The sequence below is a fragment of the Helianthus annuus genome, chromosome 3, assembly GCF_002127325.2.
Source record: "Helianthus annuus cultivar XRQ/B chromosome 3, HanXRQr2.0-SUNRISE, whole genome shotgun sequence".
In the NCBI taxonomy this organism is placed as follows: Eukaryota; Viridiplantae; Streptophyta; class Magnoliopsida; order Asterales; family Asteraceae; genus Helianthus; species Helianthus annuus.
In genome coordinates this window covers 164,021,552-164,037,963 of record NC_035435.2, presented here as the reverse complement: position 1 = coordinate 164,037,963, position 16,412 = coordinate 164,021,552, and the positions used below count along the sequence as shown (strand labels likewise).

At 40.6% G+C, this 16,412-nt stretch overlaps 2 protein-coding genes across 4 annotated transcripts; both read left to right on the top strand.

Moving 5' to 3' along the window:
* The first annotated feature begins 347 nt into the window (after positions 1-347).
* Positions 348-5,156, top strand: LOC110872837 (protein IQ-DOMAIN 14). Of its 3 annotated transcripts, none has more exons than XM_022121715.2 (4): positions 348-989; positions 3,087-3,278; positions 3,842-3,910; positions 4,495-5,156. In XM_022121715.2, exons 1-4 carry the CDS (start codon positions 564-566, stop codon positions 5,077-5,079), a joined length of 1,272 nt encoding a protein of 423 aa, XP_021977407.1. In that variant the 5' UTR covers positions 348-563; the 3' UTR covers positions 5,080-5,156. The 3 variants fall into 3 exon arrangements, with proteins under 3 accessions (XP_021977407.1, XP_035843587.1, XP_035843588.1); XM_035987695.1 differs by having other exon boundaries at positions 441-734; XM_035987694.1 differs by lacking the exon at positions 3,087-3,278 and having other exon boundaries at positions 439-989.
* Positions 5,157-5,514: 358 nt separating this feature from the next.
* LOC110871093 (protein MIZU-KUSSEI 1) lies at positions 5,515-6,207 on the top strand. Its single transcript, XM_022120053.2, has one exon. The coding sequence runs from the start codon at positions 5,515-5,517 to the stop codon at positions 6,205-6,207; it is 693 nt and encodes a 230-aa protein (XP_021975745.1).
* Positions 6,208-16,412: the final 10,205 nt, after the last annotated feature.

Below are 16,412 nucleotides of genomic sequence, written 5' to 3'. Positions count from 1 at the left end.
GGGTGGGGTCCATTCCAATCTCAACCAATCACATCTTTTTTCCTTTTTTTTATTTAAAAAGTTTACCACTACACCAAATGTTTAAACCATTGCCAACATTTTTCACCAAAGTTTAAACACTTTTGCCTAATTGACATGACACGCTCTCATTGGTCGGTTCAATGTTTTGCCACTCTAAACTGTTTAACCACTCCTTATACCCTAAGAATAAAAATGACTAAAAAAGTACAAATGTAATCATATATAATTTTTAAATACACACACGGGCACCCGCAAACAACGCTAATCTTCTCGAAGTCTATAACTAACTCGATTAATAAACAAAGCATCTCAACATTATTTTACTCATAAGCAGTTGAAAAAAAGAAAAGAAAATGTGAACCACAAAATATAAAATGATTTTTAAGCCTCAAGATTTCTATATATTCACAAAACACACAAAAACCTCTAGCCATTCTTCATCCATACCTCCAACTCTCTCTCTCTCTCTCTCTCTCTCTCACACACACAAATACTCTCTCACTAAAATGCTACTCTCATTTCACTAACCCCATAATTACAAAATGGGCAAAGCATACAAATTCTTCAAATCACTACTAGGCTTCAAAACCAACTCACCACCATCTCGTAAATCAGACTCTAACAAGCCATTAAAACGACGGTGGAGCTTCGTAAAATCACGTCAACCGAATCCCCGTCCTTCGCGCCATCGCAACACGTCGAGATCATTGGCTGTAAGCTCACTCCATAAACATTATAATAATAATAATGATGATGATAATGATAATGATAATAATTTAAACGAGAATGACGAATCAAACAAGCGCGCTATTGCGCTTGCTGCTGCTACCGCTGCAGTGGTGGATGCAGCGGTAGCAACTGCTCAGGCAGCGGCCGAGGTGGTGCGGATGACTAGTAGAACCGGTGGGTATGGTGTTCGTGAACAAATGGCTGCGATCAAAATTCAGTCATGTTTTCGGGCTTATCTGGTACGTGTTATTATAATTCCATACATTTTTTTGTTACGAAACTGGACATTAAGTTTAGGATATTTACAAGGTTTGTTCTTAACAACTTTTTGTTGATTGAGGGTAGTTTGGTCTTTTGATAATAATATTATGGACTTGTAGACTTGTAGTTCGTCTCGTTGTGGCAAGTTATCGGAAACTGCGAGGGTGGTGTAATTTGTGAGTTGTGACATAAAAAAATATTTATTTTGTTTTTACATATTTATGTAATGTTTTCTTAACTCATACAAGATTATAAAATAAATAAAATTATAATTTAATAGTTGTTTATTCTATTTGGAGCATTTTTATCTATGTATCTCTATCTATACAAGTTAATTAAAAATCATAATTTTCTCTAAATTTTGTTTACTTTTTAATAATTTTACATTCGAATCTCTATCTTTATCTATATCTTACTCACAAACACTTATATTATTTTTTCCAGTTTCATACACTCACAACAATACAAAGACTGATGAATGGTAACCCCCCAAACATATAGAGGGCCGCCTTAATTTTTTTATAAAACTTTCTCTATTATATAGACTTTAATGTAGTGAGTTTTAGTTGTATTCTTTATTTTTTCTCTATATTTTATAGAGAAATTAAGGTTTAGAGGCTTCGATGTAAATGCTCTTGTAAAGTTGCATAAAGCTTTTTCATGACTTTAATTATGTCGCTTTAAAAATTTGTGATTATCTTAATACATGAAAATAAAATAAGTACGGGAAATAAGCTCACTTATCTAACCGAAGTACCAAAGAAATATTGTTTATATAATTGTCTATTTTTAAAATTTGTACACTAGTACTTGTACGAACTTAAATAATTTCAATGCTATTGTTCTGGTTTTGTAATACAATGTGAACAATTGCATAGAAAAACTACTCAAAAGTTTAATGAACATAGACATATGATATTATAATATGTTGAATTATTGAGGTATATGTGTTTTAATGTCTATGGTTTCATTATGGTGTTAGGTGGCAGGTAAGTTGTCAAGGTCTATTACTGTAATCGGATGCTACCTTAACTAATTTCAACTTGTATGGTCACTTTCATTTTCTGGTTTAAACCGTATCTCGCAATTAAATATACAAATAATTCTGAAATGTTATATTGATGTGACATGTGTATAACTATTTAAACAACTTGATAGGAACATTTAAGCTTAATATTTTAACCGTTATAAACTTAGTAAACACGTTAAGAATTTAACATGATATATGTACCACATATTAATATTTACTCTTTTTTTTAATAAGTAGTACGTATATGTATATGAACACTCGAGTGACGCTAAATTAGTGTGTATTTTTGGATAATGACAATCACACACAATTTTGATTAATATAGCCTTTTAAAACATTTTAACTATCTTGTTTGAATAATTTTTCACACCTCTACTTGTATATATGGCCCGTATAGAGTTATACAGGCCGTATAACTGATTGTGGCACAAAAAAAATGTCAGAGAATGTTTTTTTTGTCCATGTATACGGGTCGTATAACATTATACGACCCATATAGGATGTTATACGACCCAAATAATGTTATACGCAGGGGCGGACCCACATTGGTGCCACCGGGGTCCCCGGACCCCAATTTTTTTTAAAAAAAAATAGTAGATTCGGTATATTAAATTGTATATGGACCCCATAAATACAATTAGGTGGACACCATAGAAATAAAAAGAAAGCTAGTGTAGTGGTAAATCTTCCTCTTTTCCACCAAGAGGTCATGTGTTCAATCCTTGATAAGCCCATTTTTCTTATTTTTTTAAAAATCTAGTTCAAACCTCACTTTAACTCGACCCGAACGAGGACCGACCCGAAAATGGACCCCATCGAAATAAAATCCTGGGTCCGCCACTGGTTATACGACCCAAACCTTATATAATATTATACGACCTAATAATTTTAACCTTATTTCTAGATTAAAAATTTTAAACCTTTACAACTTTTTTTACTAACAACGAAACAATAATAATTTGAGTTTAGAAAAGTGTATCTCACTTTATTAGAAGTTAATAAATTGTAAAAATGGTAAAAGGTTGATTTTGAATTGGAATTGTAGGCACGTAGAGCACGAAGGGCTTTGAAAGCATTGGTGAGGCTGCAGGCAGTGGTGAGAGGTCACATTCTAAGGAAACAAACCGCCGATATGATGCGTCGTTTGCAGGCTTTGATACGGGCTCAGGCCCGTGCACGCGCACTCAGGTCCCAAATCACTGATCATGCAACCACAAAGCCTCATTTTCACCCTCACGTATGCCTTTTCTTTACCTTTTCCCCCCTCCAAAATTTAAATTTTCCTATAGTGAATAGTCAAATATTCGTCTATGTTGATTGACTCGAGATGTAAACGAGTTCTGATACAAATATTGGGCTCGAGTTTTATAAAAGTTAGGGGCTGTTTGGCAATATCTGGATGGTTAAGTGCCGAACCTTTAAAATGTCTGAACCATTAAGTGCTGAACCAGTAAAAGGTCTGAACCATTAAGAGCCAGTATAATACAAAACCGTTCAGAGGCAAATGTCTGACCAATTCAGATTAGAAGTCTTAACCATTCAGACTTTGTATAATGCTTAACCATTCAGAGACAAATGTCTTAACCATTCAGATATCTGTTTCTGAAACAAACAGTCTGAACCATTAAGTGCTGAACCAGTAAGATGTCTGAACTATTAAGAGCCTCATTAAGAGGTAAACAAACGGCCCCTTAGACTTGAATGAGCTCAAGGCGCTCTATAAACACTCGACTTGTTTGTAACCAAATAACATATATGTGCTACTAACATTAACATTAATAATGTATCTTCCGCTTGCAGGGGCCGCCGACTCCTGAAAAGTTGGAACATGTTCCACATACGAGACACCATCATAGTTTGATATCAAAGGTACGTTATAACTTATAAGTACGCAGTTGGAACCAAAAATTTTTGGCCGGACGGTTATTATCAGGGTGTCGCTGAGAATTCAGGGGCCCTAGGCGAGTAGAAAACATGGGCCCCTAATATATAAGCGCTTTTGTCTTTTTATAGTGAGTTGTTTAAATATTAAAACATTATCGGGTTAAGTATGAGAATTCAATTTATTTGTTTATATGGGCCTAAACTAAATAGGATAGGTTGATTGGTTTTAACTTTTAAATTTAATTATATCGGCCTAATGGGAAAGTGAGACCTAGGCAATAATAGCCCACCTTGCCCCTCTATGGGCCGACCCGGGTTATCATAAGGTTATCTTCTTTAACGGTTACAACTAGCGGTTCAACTCATATTTTTCTTTTAAAAAAAACTTAGATTTTATATAAAAGAAAAATCCAACAAATTCTGGTGAACAGTCAATGGACCCTCTTGACTCGCGTCGGTTCCTTCCTTATTAATGCTTTTAGATGAAACGATCACCAAGTATAATTGAAAGCTATATGAAATATTTTAGTGTAATTCTAATGAAACTTAAACCAAATATTCATATACAGAGGAACAACTCAAAATCTTATGCACGAGGTCAAGAAAGAACGATTCACGACAACTCAACCGACCACGAACACGACAAAATTGTTGAAGTTGATACTGTGGAACCACATGTAATGTTTAATTATGGACGAAAGTTCCTTCTACCTGACCAGATAAGTTTTGGGTATAGTCAAAGTTTAACCACATCAAGAGGGTCAACGTTTCAACCAACAAGCCCTTGTGCATCTTGTGAGGTGACTTCCTTTGATGACTCAGTAAGAGGTGGAGTAGTTACTCCTATTAAAAGTGATGGTTCGAGAAGCTGCTTTAGCGGCTACTCAGACCACCCAAACTACATGGCTTACACTGAGTCTTCACGAGCTAAGGTCAGGTCTCTAAGTGCTCCTAGATTGAGGACTCAACACGAGGTTTCTAGTGCAACAAAGAGGGATTCGGGTTACAAATATCTGTCGGGTATGCAACAAGTTCCAGCGATGCGTGAAAGTTTCGCTAAGAAGGCTTATCCTGGGTCGGGCCGGCTAGATCGGCTAGGGATGCCGGTCTTTGATACGGTGGATAGTGAGTTTTATGATGGTTATTGGAATTAATATGTGCACTTTAAAGTTTATATCGAACGATGTCTTGTTTAGTTGTTTTATAGTTTTATGATAACTAGAATTAAGCACCCTCGCGTTACGGTGGGGCGTAAAACCATGCCAAATAGTAACAATGTCATACTACCGCCAACGACCACCAACTCTAAGTCGACCTAGGAGGCTAGGACCTGCGTTTTGCAACGAAACTGTCAAACAAGAAAAATAGACGTAAAAACTACAAAAGCAAAATATTTAACAACAATTTTAACCGTCCATTTCAAGATACAAAAATAAACCACAAACAAACCTTGATAATTCAACCATAATTTTAGCAACGTACTCCAAAACGAAACGGACACATAATTTTTCTCCCTTTACTGAATCTAAAAAAAGATTCCGGTAATGAGGAGTTAAAAAAAAATTTAAAAAGTTCTTGGCCTCACCACCATGCCACCACCATCATCACCATCCAATCCACCGCAACCACCACCATTGCCGCCATCGCGTCCACCAACCAATGGCATGGCACGATCATCCTACAAGAAAGGCAAGCAACCTAAAGTTTTTCGAGTTGTTCGGTCGGTATTTAGGTCATTTCCAATTGTGAAACATGCATTGCCCGTTGGCCGTCTGCCAGATGGCCATCGGGCAAATTGTGTCACCGGGACTCTGTATGGATTCAGAGAAGGGCGTGTAACCCTCGCCATACAAGAGAACCCGAAAACGTTACCCATCGTGATTCTCGAGTTGGAACTCACGACGGATGTTTTACAATACGAAATGAGTTTAGGCATGGTTCGCATCGCGTTAGAATGCGAAAAACATTTAGATAAGGACAAGGTTAAACTTTTGGAAGAACCGTCATGGACAATGTTCTTTAATGGTAAAAAGGGCGGTCTTGGGGTGAAGCGCGATGCAACAAAGAATGATTTACACATTATAGAGCTACTACGGCCGGTGCTAATGGGTGCCGGGGTGTTGCCAGAAAAGTTTGACGTGGAAGGTACAGATGGTGAGGTGACATACATGAGGGCCCACTTTGACCGTGTAGTAGGGTCTAAGGATTCAGAGACGCTTTACATGTTGAGCCCTGATGGGAACCATGGTCCTGAATTAAGCATTTTCTTTGTACGGATATGATATTAAGGGTGAATTTAATTAGGGTATGTAAGTTTATTTGTAAAAATGCAAAATCATGTTTTGTTAGATCCGGTTCAATGTATGAAGATTATATTGCAAACCGAATCAACAAGTTTCAATACATGAGGTATTGAACAACCCCACAATTGATCATGCCTTAGATGTAAGATTTTTTTTTAACCATCACTAGTGCTCTAGTGGTGGCTACGTGTACTTAAGTTTCACCTATGGTGGGTACGGGTGAGTTTTCCCCTCCAGGTCTTAAGTTCGAGTCTGGGTGATATGGGTTTCTCATTGAGGGGTTTAAATTGGGGATCTATTGTGCGAGGAGACTCTCTAGCGCGGACCAGTTAAGACAACGTATGCTAGACCTCCCGACATTCAAAAATAATTCACACAAGAATTTTTTTTGGTTATTGGAGAATCCTTTCAAATAACCTTTTGGTTAAAAATGCTATTCATAGCCCATCTACTCTTGTTTTAATAAAAGAGTAAATTACATTTTGACTCTCTGTGTTTTAGTGGTTTTAACCACTCAAGTCTAAAATTAAAAAGTTTAACGTCCTGAGTCCCTAATCACTCATTTTATAACGTTTTGATTCCAATTTATAACACTTGTACTTTTTATTTTAGACTTAAATGGTTAAAAATACTAAAACATAGGGACTCAAAATGTTATAAAATGAGAGGTTAGTGACTTAAGGAGTTAAACTTTTTTATTTTGGATTAAACTGGTTAAAACTAGTAAAACACAAGAATTCAAAAAGTAATTTACTCTTTAATAAATCTAGGTTGAAGGAGAATGCTAACACATCAATTATAAATTGTATAATAAATGAGTTGACGTTGTTGTGACGGTATGTTGATTATGAAAGTTATTAGTATCATCATATGAGATGCGAAAATCCTTTAGTTTTTTGCAAAATATTTTTGTTCATTTTGCTTTATCCCTAACGTATAGTATCACACCAAATCATTTAATCAGGAAAGTGATTAGAAAAAGTTTATCATTTAACCATGAAAGTGATTAGAAAAAAGTTTGATATAGATGTTATATTCGCGTACCATTGTTTCCACTTTTTGGAATCATCGTAAGATGTGAAAATAGAAAATATAATCATATTTAAAAGTTTTAATACCGTTGATAAAGTTATTGGTGTGACAATTGAAGTGTTGATTCAATTAAATTGTAATGCAACACAAAAAAAAAAAAATATATTTTATTTAATAATAAGGTTGTGTGGGGTGTGGTTGACACCCCACCGATCACTCTAGCCTTCACCTCACACTATCTTCCTCTTCATCCCATAAGGGGGTGGAGCCATCCCTTCACCAACCAAGAAAGAGAGATATATAGGGAATCAAGTTGGGGAGATTGGGAGAATTCCACCGACTACGCCGATTTTGAGTGGAGTGGGGGTACCTCGAGGGCAGCGAAGCCTCCTCAGCTTCCCTAAGCCGTCCCCCTTCCCCACACCCCTCAGCCTGAGATAGAAACAAAGCGTTGTTGTGAGTTGCAACGTTTGCGGAAGAAGTACACATGCATCTTTGGAACTGGTATATTTTAGATAAAAATAACTAGCTGAATGAATAATTAATCATCAATGAAAACCCGCATGTCGATTTGCAACTATGATTATGCATCTATACACATCGCTTCACTCTTTTTTTAAGCAACGCACCAATTTAAGAACCAATGTGTCGTTATTTATTCTAGTGTTTCAATTTATAATCTGCATGCCTTTGTCCCCCTGGCGTTTGACACGTTCGGCTCCTTGGCGCCGGAGGCAGTTCGGTTCTTGTCTAGAGTTCAGCGTGTGGTACACAGCAACTTTTCGACCCCTCAGGGGCGAAACTTTGTTTTTAGTAGATTAGGGTTTTCTAGTCAGAAAGGGACGTTGGCACAGTTTGTTGCTCGTCTACCTGCTATCCTTGTGTAATTTGCCAAATTATTGGAATGAAATCATCATAAGGTTGATCTATCAAAAAAAAAAAAAAAAATACAAAAGAGAAATGACGTAACAGTTTGAGAAAGGATCAGCAAAGAACGATTTGTGTGATTATTACAATGTTACACGTGAAGGTGAAGACGGTACAACAATGCTATTATTCTCATGTTCTGGTTCTAGAGCGGTGCGCTTTGACTCACTTCAGATAAACCCATTAACGTTTTGACCCATATAACATCATAAAAATGACTTAATACTTTTTCGAGGCCACTGTCAATTGATGCCTTTTTAGTGACCCTAAAAACGATGGTTAACCGGGCAGGGTTAACTTACTGGTCTCGTCAAGAAGGGTTAATCCCTTTCTCTCGAGGATCGCTGGCTAGATCGTCCGCTGGTTAATCTCCTGCACAAGGAAACAAGCCGTGACTCGTAACAAGGAGGATGGGGTGGGGGGTGCTCCTTGTTACCACTCTACGGCGTGAGAATCAATAATTTGCTTGGGAAGCAAAGTGTGATAGTAGTAGTAGTGAGAGAGTTGTGTAGAGATACCTCAAACCTGGTTCGGGGTTGGTATTTATAGCCGAGGAGTGAAGGAGGAGTTGAATGGATGGACTGACGACGTGCTGCCCTTATGCAGGTGTGTCAGGCTTGTCGGTTGTGGAGGTGAAGCCACGTCCTACTGCAGTGTCAGTCTGTCGCTTACGTATGGCCTGACAGGCGACTGTCATTGGTGCCACTTGCTCTGTGGTGTCAGTCCCACTTGCCTCGTGGGCAGGATGCGGTGCTGCGCCGCATCGCTGCCTGCGGTAAATACTGTTGTTTCCGCGTCTCACTCTGGCTAAGTTTGCGGGATGCGGTGCCAGGCCGCATCGCCACTTGTGGTGACTGTTGCTGTTGTCCAGATCCCTTGTATTGATGAAAACGTTCACAGGATGCGGTGCGAGCCCGCATCGCTGTGCACCCATTTTCATACACTAGGTAAGGAGACACACATAGGATGCGGTGCTAGGACGCATCGCTTATGCCTCTTATTTTCCTATCGCTTAACCGATTGGATTCGACCACTGTGTTCGCGCGTGCCCGCACGGACACAAATAAGTTCTTGTTGGTGGGGGTTTTTGATAAGGGTAATGGTCACTCGCGGTCATGCTGACGCGAGATCTGGGACCATACCCCTTCAAGTCCCCCCAGTCTAGTGTTGCTGCCTTGTGCAAGTTGCATGTGGGAGGAGCACTGGACTATGGTGTCTAGAAGATAGTTCGTAGTTTGGAGAAAATTCTAGGCCATGTAGATGGCTCCTGCTTCTAGAAAATCAAGCCGGGGATCCGGTAGAGTCATGTGACGTCTCTTCCGTACCGGTGAACAAGTTTCGTCTGATGCGAAATTCTCAGCCTATGGTTTTGATCCGGTAGTATGGTCTACCATTTCTTAATGTCATCAGGGTTGGGTGCCACCTGTTGGTGTGTCGAACCAACCTCTGAGATGGTGAATGAAGAAGAGAGGGCTTCGAACCAACCTTTGAGACGGTGACTCAAGACGTCGATAGGCTTCGAACCAACCTTTGTGACAGTGACGGAAGACGTCCGCGGTCGCAAATCTAGTTGTAACCTCTGTAGCAGTTGATGCAATGCTGTGAGTGCCTTCGCTCAAGCTCTATGTTCAGCAATTGGACATGTAATGATGATCCCTACTTTGTGGGGTTTTCATGTTCTTCCAATTAGCTCTCAAGTAACCGCACGTCCTTTGCGGTTACCTCGTTCCTTTGCATTGTTGGTCGTGTTTGGTCGAACAACGTGGGGTACTAGCGTCATTGTTGGCCGTGTTTGGTCGAACAATGTGAATCTGGATAATGGTCAAATAAACATGGTCATAGGCATGGATATGCTCACCATTGTTTATTCTATCCAGCTCATAAGCGGGCAAACAAAGTCATAAGCAGACTTGTTACCACTATTCGTTCGCTTGTTGCTCAACGAGATCTCTTTAGATGATTGGGAATCTCGTCCGCATTTGTTCTGTAGCCATTTTTCTTCACGCTTCAATGGGAATCAGTTTTCCTTGAAGTAGGTTTGTTCATCTGTGTGATGACTTAGTCGTGGCTCTTCCGTAGCTACCATTCGCGGAGCTGAAGGTGTGACCGCAGTAACTCATGAGTGTCTGCGGTTTTGTAACAAAAGACACGCTGTAAAAGAGTGTTTTGCCTGGATGCGGCTCTTGAATGATCAGGAGTCAGGGTTGCTGATGTGCGGTCGCGCATCATACTTATCCTTTTCCCTAATGAGAAGCTGTTTGTGCACCCTCTGTGGTTGTGAACCGGACACGAGGGATTTGAAGCTTGAAGATGCCTGAAGGAGTGCGGTTTGCTTCGTCCTGAGAAGCGGTTTTTGCAGTCCAGAGAACAACGCTGGTTCTGAGTATCTGACACATCTGTGCGGGCTCGTGTGTGTCATCTCCGCATATTCCACGTGTGCTCGTGGGTATATGAGGATATGTTTATACCCCTTTACATAATCTAGAGATATATATTTGTTGCCTTTTTTGAGAGGTATGTAAAAAACGACATGCAGTATAGGTTATGGCGCGGTATACCAGAGAAACCGCATGCCGCTTATATTTGGATAATGTTGTCGCTTTTTTGTTGAATACGTGGCTGAACGCACGTGTGAGTTGGTGAAAGTTGGTAGGATTTCTTGCATGTGCTGAAACGAAAGGACGTTTGCACTGCCCAAGGTCATAAATGCACTGTAGCAGGAGTGTAAACGTCTCCTTTGTCAGGCGCGTGGGCGGCCACGCGCGCGTGGTAACTGTTAGCGGAACCGTCGCTGAACACGTGGCGTCGCATAACTCGCCCTTTTTGAACGTGATGCTTCGGTTACTGCATCGCATTAATTGCGATGGGTATATAAGGGGAAACCGTTTGTGGTTTCCCCTCACTTCTTCGAATTTTCAAAAAATTTCTGGTGAGAGTTAAGAGCTTTCTTCGTCTTGTCCGATAAACTTGTTTGATTCTCCGGTGAGGTTGTTGAGTTTTTGTACTCATTTTCCTCTCTGTCTTCTTTATCTTAATGGCTGAACCATCGAACTCACATAATGTGGAGGGTGAAAACTCAGATCATTCGTCGCCGGCGGCGGCGGAGGAAGAAGAAGGTGGTGGTGCACCAGGTGGTGGCTTGCCGGTGCTGAAGTGGCCGAAATCCACTTTCGATCGTTTGATGACCGATATTCAGATGCCCAAAGAATATGGGGCAATCTACCCACAGGAGGGTGATACCGGTGCTGATGCTTCGGCCGGTTACATCACTATGTGGGCAGATTTTTTTGGTGACTGTAATCTCCGGTTGCCATTGACTGTTTTTGCCGTTGAGGTTTTAGAGTGGTACAAGATCCACATTTCCCAACTAAGTCCATTTGGTATTTCCGACGGTTCTATCAACTAACGGTGTCGCTGGGGTTCTATTCCTTCCGTCAACGGGATGGTAGCACCAAGTTGATGACCCTTCCCAAGGGTATCACAAAGTGGAAAACGAAATTTTTCTACATCAAGGCTGCCGCCATTACTGCCCCTTTAACCTTTCGGAATGTGACTGAGACGATTATATCGGAGACCATTAATGTACCCCGGGCTGACACGGTGGACTGGTTTCCGCGGCTGCGGGCGATTGAGTGGAAGAGGGTGATCAACATGCAACTGTGGGTGTTGCGGATGATGTTGACTAGCATGAATAAGAAATCAAGGCCCGTTGTGCGGGAGAAAAGTGGTGGTAAGTACTTTTTCCTTTTGTGCGGTTTTTCTTATTCCCTTCTGAATTACTGATCTGTAAGTGTACGATCAGAGGATGCTGCCCCTGTGGAGGATATTTGATACGGACTTCGAGGGCAAGGTTTTGACAGTTGCTTGTGCGGATGATGAGGATGGGTTCAACGTCATCATTCGTGACAACTTCCGGGTGTCTACGGAGGCCGCACTGGCAGTTGAGTTGCCGCAAGGCAAAGGTATAGTGGATGTTTTCTCTTTACTTTTCATAAAGATGGTTTTTCTGATTTGCTGCTTGGATTGTTTACACGCAGGTGATCTTGGGGCCCTGGGAGATCCTGATGCCAAGGGTGTCCCCAAGAAACAGTTGGTGAAAGGTATGCGCTTTCGCCAGAAGAAAAAGTCGGAGGCTCCTGTTGTTCCTCCTTTCGTGCTGCAGGGGGCAGGTATCTCTTGTTCTCGTTTCCGCAGATACACCGATTACGTGGTAGTGTCTGACACCCTTGAGGGTTTGTGTGTTCCAGGTGGTGGTTCGGCTGCAGGTGGGACCTCTGCGGGTTCCAAGCCTGCTGATGAGAAGAGGAAAAGAAAAACCAGAGGAGAAGGTTGCTGATGCTGTGAGAATAAACGTCCAAGGATACAGACCAAGCGGACAACTACTGTTTCTCAGGCAAAGCCTGTGGTTGCGGCTGGTAAGTGATTCATAACTTTACAAGTGTTTTGTCATTGGACTTGTAATTGATAGTTATTTTTGCCTTGTTTGCAGAACCACAAGATGAAGGTTTCTCTTTGTTTGACACTCCTTCCCCTGCGTATGACGCGGCTGCGAATGCGGGGGTTAATAAAGAATTTACAAGCCCTTTCATCAAGGTGGTGAGTGAGCCCTCTGAGCAGGCAGGGGATACCGGGAAGAAAATCGCGGCTCAGATCTTTGATACGATGGATTCCCATAATAATCTTATCTCCCTGCAGGATACTGATGATCTGAACCTGAAGTTTGCAGATGTTGAGAAGAAGAAATCTCCTGCTGCCGAGAAGGCTTCCGGTTCCGCTTCTTGGGGTGCGGGTTTTGAAGGGCCTCCTATTCAGCCTGAAGAGTCAGAATTGGAGTTTTACTTCCGCACCTATACGGAAGACCGGGCTGTGAACTATCGCGCCAGTGAAGCTGAAGCGCGGGCAACGGAGGCTGCCGAGGCTAGAGATAGCCTTGTTTCTTTATTTGATCAGCTCAATGATGATAGCGATTGGATGCGTGATCACGGTATTGGGCATGTAAGTATCCGGTGCCTTTGCTTTTGTTTAGGTTTGCCTGTGATAACCTTATTGCTTGTGCTTTGCAGATTGTTAAGGCTATCCTCGACGCACCTGAGAATGCAGCTGGTGTAGATCTGATTAGGCTGCGTGCGCGGGAGGCTGGTTTTAAAGCTGGCTACTATCGATGTATCAGTCATATCAATGTTTTATCCCAAGGCAAATACACCGATGAAAGGTCCGGGTTCCATGGCGTGTATACCGAAGCGCGTCTTGCTGCCGCTCTTGCAACATATAATGACATGTCCATTTCCGCCCTTGAGGAACTTGACAAATACTTGGACGCGGAAGACTATGTGGACCGCTTGCGGTTGTTGTATGGTGATGACGAAGAGGAAGAGGCCGCTGATGATGGGCAGGGTGGTGCGGGTACCAACGGTACAAAGAAGGACTAGGTTGGCCTGTGTGCCCTTTTTTGTTTCATCGATGTAAATGTTTAAAAACTTTATGTAAATTTCTTATGCACCGCATAGATGTGGAAATTTTTTTAATATAAAGTTTAATCGTTTAGTTCAATTTGTACAAGTGTCTTTATTACTTGCATGTTTGAACTTGTATGAGTTAATGTTATTGTGAATAGCACTAAGTCTGAATTTGCCTTTTGTATATCTAGGTGATATGCAAGTATGAAGAACTCTACCGGCTGTAAAGCGTGGTTGGGTATACTCTATACCTTTGTCGTATGATCATTAGTCAATTCCTGTTTTTATCCCGTTAGGGTTTAGGAATTGTGTAGGCTTTGCGAACCCATATGTGCGTATCCAGCCGGATAGACATTTTGATGTTTTGCCATTGTTGGCCTATTGCAATATTTGTGTGTGGTCACCACTTTGTATGGGTATCGCGAATGAAGATTTTGCCAATCTGTTTTTGCGGCTAACGCAAAGTGGAACATACATTTTTAATAGTAGTAATAAACAATGGTTAACCGGGCAGGGTTAACTCACTGGTCTCGTCAAGAAGGGTTAATCCCTTCATCTCGAGGATCGCTGGCTAGATCGTCCGCTGGTTGATCTCCTGCACAAGGAAACAAGCCGTGACTCGTAACAAGGAGGATGGGATGGGGGGGTGCTACTTGTTACCACTCTTCGGCGTGAGAATCAGTAATTTGCTTGGGAAGCAAAGTGTGATAGTAGTAGTAGTGAGAGAGTTGTGTAGAGATACCTCAAACCTGGTTCGGGGTTGGTATTTATAGCCGAGGAGTGAAGGGGGAGTTGAATGGACGGACTGACGACGTGCTGCCCTTATGCAGGTATGTTAGGCTTGTCGGTTGTGGAGGTGAAGCCACGTCCTACTGCAGTGTCAGTCTGTCACTTACGTATGGCCTGACTGGCGACTGTCATTGGTGCCACTTACTCTGTGATGTCAGTCCCACTTGCCTAGTGGGCAGGATGCGGTGCTGTGCCGCACCGCTGACTGCGGTAACTACCGTTGTTTCCGCGTTCTCACTATGGCTAAGTTTGCAGGATGCGGTGCCAGGGCGCATCGCCACTTGTAGTGACTGTTGCTGTTGTCCAGATCCCTTGTATTGATCAAAACGTTCACAGGATGCGGTGCGAGGCCGCATTGCTGTGCACCCATTTTCATACACCAGGTAAGGAGACACACATAGGATGCAGTGCTAGGCCGCATCGTTTATGCCTCTTATTTTCCTATCGCTTGACCGATTGGATTCGACCACTGTGTTCGCGCGTGCCCGCACGGACACAAATAAGTTCTTGTTGGTGGGGGTTTTTGATAAGGGTAATGGTCACTCGCGATCATGCTGACGCGAGATCTGGAACCATACCCCTTCAGAGCCCAATTTATATTTGAGCCTAAAACCCATAAGTATAATGTTGAATATTTTGGCCGGCCCTCTTTGGAACACATTCGAGTTCTTCCTGTGTGGCATAGGTTTTAACATGCGCACATCTTTGCCAAAGTATTTCATTCTTCACTTTTTTAGTGATTTTCAATCTACTTTGAGTATCTAACAATACATCCTACTTAAAAATGTAAGTGTGAGTGGCGGACGGAGGGAGGGGGTTGGGTTGAAACCGGCACCTCTAATTTTTTTTATATGTGAAATACATATGATGAAAACTCGAGCGACAACAAAGATATTCTTAAATAACGTTGGTTTATTGTTTATTAGACTTATTAGTAGTTTTTTATGCTCTCAGTGCTGGGAGAGATGTATTCGCGTAATGTAGTGCATGAAGTCCGAATTGCGTAATCGGATTGGTGAAAATTATTTGAGTGATAATTATGTTTGTTATAACATTTTCAAAAGATAACAAACAATTCTAATTATATTGTATTTTTATGGGTAGGGATATGGTAAAAAGTGTCTAAAATGTGAGAAGGGTAAGAAGTGTTTTAAACAATTGGATATCTGATCTAATGGTTGAGATCAATAGGGTATAAAATGTAAATTGTGTTTTAATTAGAAGGACCTTATGTAAAATTAAAGGGCAATAGTGACTTTTCCAACGTTTCAAATATGGTAACCGTTTCAAAATCCCCATCAATCTCCTATAAATCAGCGAATTTATGGTAACTGTTTCAAAACCCCCCATCAATCTCCTAAAAAATCAGCGAATTTCTCATATTGAAATAAATTATTCGATTTCCTTCACAACAACTTTTTATAACACTATAAAGAACATTATATTACATGATAAAACACTATAGGAAGATATAACACTATCTGTTTACTGTAAGAGACTATACATAAATAAAACACTTTGATGGGGGGTAAAACACTATGAAAAGGAACAGTATATTACATGATAAAACACTATAGAAAGATATAACACTATCTGTTTACTGTAAGACACTATACAGAATAAAACACTATTGATGGGGATAAAACACTATGAAAAGGATACTAAAGATACCTGTAAATAATATAACACTATTGACTAGGGAATATAACACTACAACAAGAACTTACCGTAAACAATTAAATGTATAGAACAAATCGAATTTGAATCACATCCCTAATATATCGCCTGATATTTTTGGCAGTTATCTTTGGAAATCAATTAATTGATAAGAATGGACAATTACTAATATACCCTTTTGAATTAATTAAAATAAGGGACACTTGTCATTCCCAAATTATTTCTCACACTTCTCACAAAAGTTGGACTTTTTACCGTATTTTTATTATGCATTTTTAATGACACAATTTCATCATGTATTTT

Coding starts and splice junctions, on each gene's coding strand:
- LOC110872837 (XM_022121715.2), top strand. CDS start 564: ATGGGCAAAGCATACAAATTCTTCAAATCACTACTAGGCTTCAAAACC. Junction 990..3,086: donor CATGTTTTCGGGCTTATCTG/GTACGTGTTATT, acceptor TTGGAATTGTAG/GCACGTAGAGCACGAAGGGC. Junction 3,911..4,494: donor ATCATAGTTTGATATCAAAG/GTACGTTATAAC, acceptor ATTCATATACAG/AGGAACAACTCAAAATCTTA.
- LOC110871093 (XM_022120053.2), top strand. CDS start 5,515: ATGCCACCACCATCATCACCATCCAATCCACCGCAACCACCACCATTG.